Source organism: Suncus etruscus, chromosome 10, assembly GCF_024139225.1.
Source record: "Suncus etruscus isolate mSunEtr1 chromosome 10, mSunEtr1.pri.cur, whole genome shotgun sequence".
Classification (NCBI taxonomy): domain Eukaryota; kingdom Metazoa; phylum Chordata; class Mammalia; order Eulipotyphla; family Soricidae; genus Suncus; species Suncus etruscus.
In genome coordinates this window covers 44663170-44675680 of record NC_064857.1, presented here as the reverse complement: position 1 = coordinate 44675680, position 12511 = coordinate 44663170, and the positions used below count along the sequence as shown (strand labels likewise).

The 12511-nt window shown below is 36.9% G+C and overlaps 1 protein-coding gene across 1 annotated transcript in view; it reads right to left on the bottom strand.

Annotated features, from left to right (window-relative positions):
- FAM135B (family with sequence similarity 135 member B) overlaps window positions 1–12511 on the bottom strand; it is a 280538-nt gene that overhangs the window by 191458 nt on the left and 76569 nt on the right. The window contains exon 2 of the mRNA XM_049781948.1: window positions 1200–1295. Coding sequence (XP_049637905.1) covers window positions 1200–1276 — 77 coding nt within the window. The 5' untranslated portion in view covers window positions 1277–1295. The remainder of the gene's footprint in view (window positions 1–1199; window positions 1296–12511) is intronic.

Genomic DNA, 12511 nt, shown 5'->3' with positions numbered 1-12511 from the left:
TTCTCAATTTTTTTTTTTTTTTTGGTATTTGGGTTACACCCAGTAGCACTCAGGTGTAACTCCTAGCTCTATGCTCAGAAATCACTCCTGGCAGGCTCAGGGGACCTGTGTGATGCCGGGATTCGAACCACCTTCCTTCTGCATGCAAGACAAACTCCCTACCTCCATGCTATCTCTCTGGTCCCTAAACTCTCAATTTTCAAGAGCTATAGCCATAGATTACCTTAGTCACACTCAGTAGTGCTCAGAGTTTACTCTGGCTATGTGTTCAGGTCACACTCCTGTACAGAGTTAGGGAACCATATGAGGATTCAGTGGATAAGAATAGGTTAGAAGGGGCCGGGAAGGTGGTGCTAGAGGTAAGGTTTCTGCCTTGCAAGCACTAGCGTAGGACAGACCGTGGTTTGATCCCCCGCCTTCCCATATGGTCCCCCCAAGCTAGGAGCGATTTCTGAGCTCATAGCCAGGAGTAACCCCTGAGCGTCAAATGGGTATGACCCAAAAAAACAAAAAAAAATAAAAGAATAGGTTAGAAATATACAGAGAAACCACTCACTTGTTTCGCTATCTTTCTGGTCTGTAGGCATAGATTTTTGGATATAATTTGGTGAAATAAAAAACTGAGAAGCAAAAAGCAAACACCATTTATACAATATACAGAGGCAAAATTAATTCCCAATAAATTTGAATTTCTTTAAAACTGACTGACATATTTAATGAAAAGAGCAACTAAGAAAAGAGTGGGTAGAGGAGAGTGCAAAAAAGAAATGAACACTTTATAATCTTTGTCTATAAATGGTTCATTTTCAAGAACACTAAAGGTCTGAATTTTCCACTTGACAGGAAAGGTGATAAGAAATATTTTATTCAGAGACCAGAAAACACAGCGTGTTTAACATTTACCTGGCACATTTTTCACCCAGATTTGATTTCCAGCAGTCCATATCATCCTTTGATAGGAATCAACATTGACCTGACCCAAGAGGTAGCCCTGAACACAGCCAGGTTTTGTCATCAAGAAAACAGACAATTAAAAAAAATTCTATCTTCAAAATAAAATTATTTCTTCAATAATCTAAATGTTTCTATAACCTGTCCATAACACCTTTATCCCCTGAAAACACACACACACACACACACACACACACACACACACACACACACACACACAAATAAACACAGAGGTAAATCCTACTTACCCTCTCTGAAAAAGATCCACATTATAAAACTTATGTAGCTCTATAGAAAACTCAACTGTTCCTTGTACTTCAGACATGATCTTTTTGGTGCATTACCTGAAAAATAAGAAATTAATAAATTAAGATGACACCAACAAAACACAGGCTATAATCAGTACAACAAGATATCAGATTGTGCTGATTTAAATAGTCTAAAGTGTATGAACAAAGAGATTCAGGGTAAAAAAGGTAGATAAAATCACTCGGGGATTACTTTTACAGAAAAAGATACAGGTAGCTGGCATTGTTCATATTTAACTCACACTGAAATAACTCAGACTTTATCCATATTTTCTCTTATAAATATGGGCCAGGCTCCTGCTGTTCCTTATCTGTCAATAATAATCTCTTTCTATGTGACTTTGGGTAGTAAAAGTGGGAGAAGAAAATATCAAAGTAGCCCCAGATACAATGAGAAGTAACCCAAAAGAGAAAAACTTATGGCAGGTTGAATTTCCAAAAATATAAAATTATATCTTGGGAGAAAGTCAGATATTTGAGTGATTACAAAGCTTACTTTTCATGCTGCTAATCTAAATATTATCTCCAGCACATCATATGTTCCCCAAAAGCTCCTTCTGCCATTATTCCTGAGTACAGAATCAGGAGTAAGCACTTAGCAATTCTCAGGGGAACCCAATGATCAAACAAACACACAAACAAAAATAAAATAAGATAAAATTCCCTCAATACCAGTGTTTGGGAGAAATAAAAGTAGACAATTTTTTATCCACTTATTATATTCACTGTGCTGAGTAATTTATATCAGTTGAGTTTGTCAAAAAAGAATTTCAAATTAAAGGTATTAGACTCATACTGAGTATAAGTGAAAAGATGAGAAAAACTCTGAGCAGCTGCCACTTTCTGATTCCAGAATGATTTCATAGCATGTTCTTTGGTAAGCCTCCTACTTCCACCAAATTTTGGTTTAACTCCCTATGAAAGAGTATGTTCTTATAAGGTAGCAACTAGTATACTGGGGTGGAGGAAAGAATGCGGGAGGGTAAGCAACAAATACAATTGTTGGAATTTAGGGAACCAATCAAACTCTTTATGTTCTTTCCAGAAATTACTCAAGGGCCGAACAATCCCCTCAATAATTCAAGCTCAGCTGCAGAGCTGTTTACATACCAATGACCAAGAATTAGAACATATGGATTAGCTACAATATTATTAGGCTTCAATTCTGTTCCTCACTTCAGGCAAGAAGGTCAACCTTGGAAACACTTCTGATAGCAGAGGGTTCTAAATGATAATTAAAATGGAGCAGATTCTAGGACCTGCCCAATATATTTTTTGCATTTTGAAATTTCAAACTGAGGAGATTGTATATCAAAATTGACAAAATGTGTTAAAAAACTCTTCCTTTATTGGGATGCACCCTCTCCAACAAGTTAAGTGCTGAGTCTTATATTTTGTTAGAATTTTTAGGCATTATCAAAGGGCCAGGCACATGGTATAGTGAGTAGGCATTTACCTTGCACATGGGCAACCAAGGATTGATCCTTAGTACATTTGGTCTCCCAACCCAGGAAAAAAAGCCAGAGAAAAATGTAAAGTCATTTTCACTTAAAGCTCAATGGGTGAAGCCAGCAAATAGAGCCACTCTGCATTTTATTTTGTGATCACATTAAATACAACAGCTGCATTTTCTACACTTTCTGATCAACCCAATCAAAAGATTGCAGAGCCAGCAAAGCCATTTGACTTTTTTGCTTATGGATGTCTGTTTCAATATTTTCTAGAGTCCTTGCTCTAGAGGGGATTATAGAAGTATGGAAGGCAAGAGTTATTTTTAACCTACTACAATGTGCCAAGGTGATATGCTAAGAATTCCATACACTCTGTGTGAAATTCTTAAAAATCTGAGGTCAGAAATAATTTCAATGTACACAAAGACCAGAATATCTATCCAGGAAACCAATACCAACCCAGAGTTCCAAAGATCTAGTTTTCATCTCTAGTTCTTACTATGAAACGAATAAGAATAAGGATTAAGTTTTTTGAGAAAATTAACATTTATAAAAAACATAGATTCATGGTGAGCTACAACCAAGAAGAGCCCAGCAAAATGGCTTTCAAGCACCCTACACAGGTAGGATGGAGAATGAAGCCTGCCCGTTTGAGTTAAAGGGGACTCTATAAAAAGTGGCACCCAGTGAGTACTTCCTCATTCCCAGTGAGTGAGAACCAAGGAAGACCCCACAATTGAAGAGTGCACCAGTTTACTGTAGCCTTGCACGTCTTCTAGAACATGAACCCCATCACAACACATAGTAAGAACCACACATTAAGTGTGTCAATGGGGAAACAACGCAGGAAAGCAGCATGCATAGAGAATGAAGATGGCAGATCTGATGACCCAGAAACTACCAACCACATAGTTAAGCTTTCAGACAAGAAGTTTAGTGTACTTCACATGGAGGATGTCATAGAACCAAAAGAAAGAATAGATCAAGGTGAAGAGAACACAAAGAAATCAGAAAATTCCAGACTGAAATGACAGGACTGAAAAACAATATTGATAAAACACTAGCAAATCTCACGATGAAACGGAGAGAGAGAGAAATCAACTGGATTCAGAACAAAAAGAAGGATATCACCACAGATACTGCAGAAATTCAAAGGATATTCAGAGACTATTTTGAGAAACGCTATGCCACAAAACATGAAAACCTGGAAGAAATGGATAATAAATTCATGGACTATTATAATATTCCATGGCTAAACCAGGATGATCTAGCATTTATAAACAAACCAAAATTTAAAAGGTCATCAAAAGTCTCCCCCAAAACAAAGGATCAGGCCCTGATTGATTCACTAATGAATTCTTTCAAACCTTTAAAGAGTAACTTCTACCAATCCTTTTCAGGCTTTTTCATAAAATTGAAGAAACAGGAACACTCCCCAAATAGTTTTTATGAAGCTAACAACACCTTGATACCAAAAGCAGACAGAAATGCTGAAAAGAAAGAAGAAAGAAAAAGAAAGAAAGAAAGAAAGAAAGAAAGAAAGAAAGAAATAAAGAAACAAAGAAAGAAAGAAAGAAAGAAAGAAAGAAAGAGATAGAGAGAAAGATATAGAAAGAAAGAAAGAATGAAAGAAAAAGAGAGAGAGAAAGAGAGAAAGATGGAAGGAATGAAAGATAGAAAGAATGAAAGAAAGAAAGAGAAAGAAAGAAAGAAAGAAAGAAAGAAAGAAAGAAAGAAAGAAAGAAAGAAAGAAAAAAAGAAAGAAAGAAAGAAAGAAAGAAAGAAAGAAAGAAAGAAAGAAAGAAAGAAAGAAAGAAAGAAAGAAAGAAAGAAAGAAAGAAAGAAAGAAAGAAAGAAAGAAAGAAAGAAAAGAAAAGAAAATGACAGACCAACATCCCTCATAAACACAGATGCAAAGATCCTCAAAATTCTGGCAAGAAGGTCATTCACCACAACCAAGTAGGTTTCATCCCCAGGATTGCAAGGATGGTTTAACATCCACTAATCAATCACACCATATCAACAAGAAAAAATACAAACCATATGATTATATCAACAGATGCAGTGAAAGCATTTGATAAGGTCCAACACACATTCTTGATAAAAAAAAAAAACCCTCATCGAAATGGGAATGAAAGGAACTTTTCTAATATAGTCAAGGCCATCTACCAAAAGCCAATGGCAAATATTATCCGCAATAGAGATAAACTAAAAGCCTTTCCTCTAATATCTGGTAGAAGACAAGGATGTCCTCTCTCACCACTCCTATTCAACACAGTGCTGGAAGTTCTTGCCACAACAATTAGGCAAGAAAATATATCAAGATCATCCAGATAGGAAAGGGAGAAGTCAAGTTATCATTGTTTGCAGATGATATTAAACTTAGAAAACCCCAAAGACTCTACCAAAATGCTTCTAGAAACAAAGTGGCAGGCTACAAAATTAACATGCAAATTCAATGGCCTTCTTATACACCAATAAAGAGAGAGAAGAAATGGACATTAAAATACTATCTTATTCTCATTAGTGCCCCACAAACTCAAATATTTTGGAGTCAACTTAACTAAAGAGGTGAAGGACTTTATATAGAAAATGACAAAATCCTGCATCAAGAAATAAAAGAGGACACAGGAAAATGGAGACCCATATCCTGCTCATGGATTGGCAGGGTTAACATCAATTAATTGGCAATACTCCAAGGCATTGTACAGATTTAATGCAATCCCTCTAAGATACCAATGGCATTCTTCAAAGAAGTAGATCAAACACTCCTGAAATTCATCTGGAAAAATAAACACCCAAGAATAGCTAGAGCAATCCTTGGGAAAAGGAATATGGGAGGCATCACCTTATCCAACTTTAAACTGTATTATAAAGCTATACTCAATAAGACAGCATGGTATTAGAATAAAGATAGACCCTCAGATTAGTGGAATAGACTAGAGAATTCAGAGAATGCTCCAAGATATACAATCAATTAATCTTTGATAAAGGGACAATAAATACAAAATGGAGCAAAAAAATCCTCTTCAACATATTGTGTTGAAGATTTGTGGCACAACTGGTCAGCCACTAGCAAATAAACAAACTCAGATATCTATCTAACACCCTGAACAAAGGTCAAATGCAAGTGGATTAAAGATATCAATATCAGATTTAAACCATAAGGCAGATAGAACAACACTTAGGTAAAACACTCCAGGGTGTTGAAACTAAAGACATCTTCAAGAATGAAACAGCACTTTCCAAACAAGTTGAAGCAGAAATACACAAATGAGGCTATATTAAGCTGAGAAGCTTCTGCACCTTAAAGAAAATGATGCCTAGGATACAAAAGCCACCCAAAAAATGGGAGAAGCTATTCACCCAATACCCATCAGATAAGGGGCTAATATCTAAATTATACAAGATATTGACTGAACTGAACAAGAACAATAAATTAACCCAATCCAAAAATGGGAAGAAGAAATGAACAGACACTTCCTCAAAGAAGAAATATAAATGGCCAAAAGGCATATAAAAATGCTCCACATCACTAATCATCAGGGAGATGCAAATTAAAACAACAATGAGATACCATCTCATGCCACAGAGACTGGCACACATCACAAAGAACATGAACAAATCAGTGCTGGTAGGGATGTGGTGAAAAAGGAACAATCATTCACTGCTGGTGGGAATGTCATATAGTTTAGCTCTTTGGAAAACAATATGGAGATCCCTAAAAAAACTGGAAATTAAAATTCCTTTTGATCCAGCTATACCACTTCTAGGAATAACCCTAGGACAGTGGTTGGCAACCATTTTTTTCAACTGCGCCAAATCTCGCCAAAATCACGATTAAAATTTATTTTGAGAACCACATTTTTTTGTTTTGTTTTTGTTTTGGGGTCACACCCGGCAGTGCTCAGGGGTTACTCCTGGCTCTATGCTGAGAAATCGCTCCTTTCAGGCATGGGGGACCCTAGGGGATGCCCGGATTCGAATCACTGCTTCTGCATGAAAGACAAACGCCTCACCTCCATGCTATCTCTCCTCCCCGAGAGCCACATTTTAAACCAAAAATACATAAGCTGGTACACTGTTTTTAGTTTTCAATAAATTTTATTGAGAATATTCTGCATGCAAGTATCCACATAGGTCGGGAGGATACAAATAACACAACTAATAAAACAAAAACTTTAGAACAATATTATTTATCGATAACATAAAATTCCATAAAATTTGCCTTACAATGTAGAGAAAATTACATCCTGACAATGACTCACAAAGTCAAAACACTAATGTGAACATTGGCCTTGTATTTCCTAGGATAGTTTGAGTAAGTCAGGTTTCTATGTTGTTGTTTTTAATTTTAGACACGATTCCAGGTTCTCATCGATGAGACGATTTCTCAATTAACTCTTGATAAGATTCATGCCTGAAAATGATTGTCCGCATAAATATGTAGACCTGAACAAGGAAAGAACAGCAAACGCTATCTCTTTTAGTTGATTATTAGAGTCAGGAATACTATTCCAGGTGTTAAAAATCAACATATCTTCCTTCTCCAGGTCTTTCAAAGCAGACCACTTGTGCTGTGAAATAAGTTCACATTTGTGTTTCTCCAATCTTTCTAAATTAGCACAAAGACATTCAGATTTCTAGCTCCACAGTTCTTTGTTTTTTTTTTTTTAAACCCAACAATTGCATTTCAAAGTTGCCAATGTCGATTTTAAAGGGAGAAAAATTTAATTACGTTACAGTGGTATCCAAAGGTTTTTTTTTTAACAAAGGCCAATGTTGCTTTGCTGTTTCTGAAATCCTGAAACCTCTTGAGAAAAACTTCCCTCATATTTAAAAGTGCTGTTTTAAAATAGGTAATGTCAATATCAGAATTATTTTCTTGGTGATGTTTCAACAGGCTTGGAAAGTGAATCAAAGTTTCTGTGTCAAAATCTTGAGCAAAACCAGATAATTTGTTTTCAAACGAAATAACTTCTTCTAACATCAAAATAATTGTGTTTCCTTTCCTCTGTAGTTTATGATTAAGCTGATTTAGATGTGAAGTAACATCCACGATGAAATACAGTTTTTGAATCCACTAATCGTTTGTTAATTCTGGATAGTGAACACCCTTCTTGAGGAAAAATGCTTTGATTTCTGATAATAAGGAAGTAGAACCTTTCTAAACATTTCCTCTTGATTACCAAAATGTGCTGAAAATTTGAAACCCACAATATGGAGATGAAACAGCTAAAATAAAAAAACCTTTTAAGAATCTTTAAAAGCAAAAACAGTGCTCCAGAGAAAAGTAGTGATTTCACTGAAAGGAAAAAAAAAATCTATTGACACTTTAGTGTGTGCTGTAAGAAACCAAACTAAAATACACACAAAAACAAAAACAGCACTTTGTTAAAGTGATATCATATCATAAAGGAATTATTATAGAGTGCCTGAAACATTTTAAAAATAATTGTTTTATTTAAGCATATTTGTTACAAAAGTATTCATACTTGCGTTTCAATCATAGAATATACATCACCCTTCACCAGTGCACTTTCCCCACCACCAATGTCCCTTGTTTCCTTCCCCTTCACTCTCCTCTGCCTATGTCAGGGGCAAGCAATTTGCTTTTTTCTCTCTATCTCTTTTTTCCTTTATGACATTGAGGTTTGCAAAACTTTGGATCGAACATCGGTCCATCCTAGATCAGCGCATGCAAGGCAAACAGCCTACAGCTTGTGCCACTGCTCCAGCCCCATAGTAATATTTTTTAGTCAGTTATTTAGTATTGTGTAGGCTAGAGGGGTATTTGGTCTGTTAATTACATATGCCCTTTCTTCACAATAGCTCTTTGGTATAATATTAAATGGACAATGGGTCTGTTATTTTCCCATTAATACTTGACTAGTAATAATTATATCCAAGAAGAAATACTAAGTATTTTACTGATTTCTGTTGACTACCAAGAATAATATCCAAAAGGAAATAATAAGTAGTTTTCTGATGTCTGTATATGGTAAATGAAACTGATGAAAAGAATTTACAATATACATATAAAGTTTAGATGTTTGTCTGTTGCAAATCAGCCCCTGAAGAGGTTGATTGATGGAGGATGAGATCTTTCCCCTTCAGCTCAGAGCACGTGTCTGCCACCCTGTCCAGCCAATGGTGGGTAAACAGTTCACAGACAGTCAGGCTTGTAGAAATATTAGCTTTTTCGGTGGACAAGACTGAAGTCCAAGGTCTCAGCATAAGTTCCAGGCAAAAGCCTCTCGCCTTTCACAGACCCTTGTTTTTATACCCCAGAATCAGGTACCACCCAATGGTGGAATCAGATACCACCCAACGGTGGAAGCAGAATCAGGTACCATCCTAAGGTGGGGGCAGAATGCCAGGTCACACCCTAGGGTAGGGCACAATCACTGATCAGGGTAGGGTCAGTAATATAATAATCCCATAAAATGTTTACATACACAACAATTCCCCCATTTGATTTTAGTAAACGAACAATATTGTCTACAATTATTAAAGGAAAAACTAGTCAATAATAAAAGAGTGGCTGTTTGCATAAGCACATCACAGGAAAATGTAAGGAAAAACTTCTAACCTAAACACAGGGTGCCACTCCCTTAATATAAATGAATGATGATAAACTTTTGCAATCTTGACTCCGCCTTTAGCCAAAGGTGGGTAATATTTCCGTAGCAACAATGTAATAAAGTGAAAATTAACATACTAGCCTTTTTCAAAAATATAACATTTCTGCAAAATATACCATACACCTGTAACTTAAAATTTTTTCAATGCTTTCTACCAAGCACTATTCTGGAACTTCTTTTTGTTCCTATACCTTTAAACTATTTTTGGAAACTTTTTGTTCCTATTAACCTTCCCTACGCACAAGCACAAAAGCATAAATACAGAACATACATTTTGAAAACAGACTAATACATTAAAATACACAGTAAAACATTTTGCAATTGAAAATATTAACTATGGAAAACAATATAACACATTTAAATTGGCAAGAACCTGACTTAATCAAGAGATACACCTGAAGCAAAGTTAAATGTGGCGGTTTTTAAATTAGATTGTTTATGTGGGTTTTACTGTTATTTTTTTCCCCTTTTTTAACTAATTTTTTACACCACTAACTAAAACTTATCCCATCACCAACTATGTGTAAAATATGTGGCTACCCACTTAATCCCTTCACCTAAAAACCATTAGTCCAGACGCTGGTCTTCTTTCACGCTGATGTCTCCACGTGGCTTTCTTCCATGGGGTTTCAACTGGGTTAACTTGAGCCATTTCATTCTCCTGATCCAGGCTCGCCAGGCTCGCTGCAAAAAGCTACTTCCACCCTGCTGTTTCTATGTAGCTTTACCTGAGCAGAGCCGAGCTGAGTCGCACACGTTTCCATTTCTGGCCTGATTAGGAGTTTTTCGCTGCCTTTTTGCTGCAGGATGGGCATTCTCTGCTGACCGCAGCTACCTGCAGAACGGGCATTTTCTGCTGATCGACTCGGCCGCTGCTTCTTTGCAGGGCACATCTGGATGTTCAGAATTCAAAGTGATTCAAACTAAAAGTCCAGTCCGAAATTTTTAAAGTCGAAATCCAAATTCAGGCTGTAGGTCTTATTAGTAAATCAGTCCATTCTAAATACAGTCTTTTTTCTTGATGTAAACATTTTATGGGATTATTATGTTACTGACCCTAACCTGATCGGTGATTGTGCCCTACCCTAGGGTGTGACCTGGCATTCTGCCCCCACCCTAGGGTGGTACCTGATTCTGCTTCCACCATTGGTGGTATCTAATCCCACCATTGGGTGGTACCTGATTCTGGGGTATAAAAACAAGGGTCTGTGAAAGGCGAGAGGCTTTTGGCTAGAACTTATACTGAGACCTTGGACTTCAGTCCTGTCCACCAAATAAAGCTAATATTTCCACAAGCCTGACTGTCTGCGAGCTGTTTACCTGCTGTTTCACGTCAGAACCGTCGGCTGGACAGGGTGGCAGACCTGTGCTCCAACCTGGAGGGGAAAGACCTCATCCTCCATCCCTCCATTAGTCAACCTCTTCAGGGGCTGATTTGCAACAATTGTCTAATGATTATGCTGACATGTAATACTTATTCTGGAGCAAAAAACATGTTACACTTGATCTACCCAACTTCCTACTATTGATAACTTTTTGCTTAAATATGAAACAGAACTCCCAATAAATCTAACTCAGTTCCAACTACTCTTGAGTATGTTTGGTTTCTGAGTATCCACACTTCTCTGACTGCTTGCTTCCATCCTCCTATTGAATAACCCTGAAACCCCAACCCTAGTGCTGCAGGACTCAGCTGCCCTGCGACATAGAGGAAAATGGTGAAGACAGAAAAAGAATATCAGGAATGTAGAGATGCAAGAAGCTCAAAGGAGAGCCAGACTTGATCCTCTGTCCTATATCTGACTGACTTTCCCAACTCTAGTAATCTGTCTGATCACCTAAGGCTACATTTATTAAGTGGCTTTACCCCATTCTCTTTGCACTGGACATTTACTCCAGTTTCCCCTTCAATGAAACAGTCCACTCCAGATTTCTCCTTGCAAGCTCAATGAAGAGACAGTCTAGGTTGTGTTCAAGAAAAAATACACCTATTACTGAAAAACTGAACTTCTTTGTTATATTGTGAAATTCTTTCTCTGTCCTACTTTACCAAGGTGGGAAGGTCACCCTTTGGTGACAGTGTCTTACCTACATTAGAATACTGACAATGGGCACTGGTGACAGTATTTTATCTGCTTTAAAGTAAAGACATTGGGCACCCCTTCATTAGTACAACATGGAAAGGTCACAGAACATCTCTGAGTGTCAGTGTTCACCAATAGAATATGAACCAGGACTGCTTTCCTGACAGTTGCTAAGGAATAACTGTATCTATTCTTTCCAAACACTGGCAACAAGTACAGAGAACTTCTCAAAACACCAGGAAAACAGACAACTAACTTATCTGTTTGTCATTGGAAGACACACATTAGAAAGGAAATAGTTAGATCACAGTCATGGGCCATTGGAATTAATACTTTGACATTAGCATGTACACAGAAGAAATGAGTACCTAGTCTTAAGGGATCCAGATCAACAAAGCAGTCTATCCAAGTCGGACCAGAAAAAGGGATATACTGCATAGTCTCTTAGCAGTTGTACCATCTCAGATAAAATCTTATCATCTATATCTTAGTTTCCCCAAATGAAAATCAGAACCTGACTTAGGATAACTGTCTAAGCCTGACAAGCTTTCTGGAGAAGAAAAACAAAAGGGTAATCTTGTGAGCATGACAGGAGGAAAATAGTCTGATTACATCTTCCACCCACTTACCCTTTCATTAAAGGATATGAACTTCTCCAGGGTCTCCAGGCTGACACTGGCAGAGGTAGGCCAGCTATAATTTTTCTTATTTTCACCCTTCATAAAAATTTAAAACTTAGCTAATTGCCTTACTAATGTATAAAGCATTTTTATCTACATTGTAAAAATCAAAATGGGTTAATGCTCATCTTTATTTGTTCAGGCCTGAAAACAATACAAATAGAAAGATTCTCATCCATTATCAAGTCCCAGCTTTCCTCCTTCCTTTTTACCAATATTGGAAAATCTGGTGGCAGACAAACAGAAACTAAATATACACCATGGTGAATGGCAATGTATCTCTCTTTTCACCAACTTAAATAAATAGAAATCAACTAAGTTTTCTTTTGTTTTCTGGGCTTTGTTTTTTTTTTGGGGGGGGGCCACACTGGTGATATTCAGGTCCTGGCTATG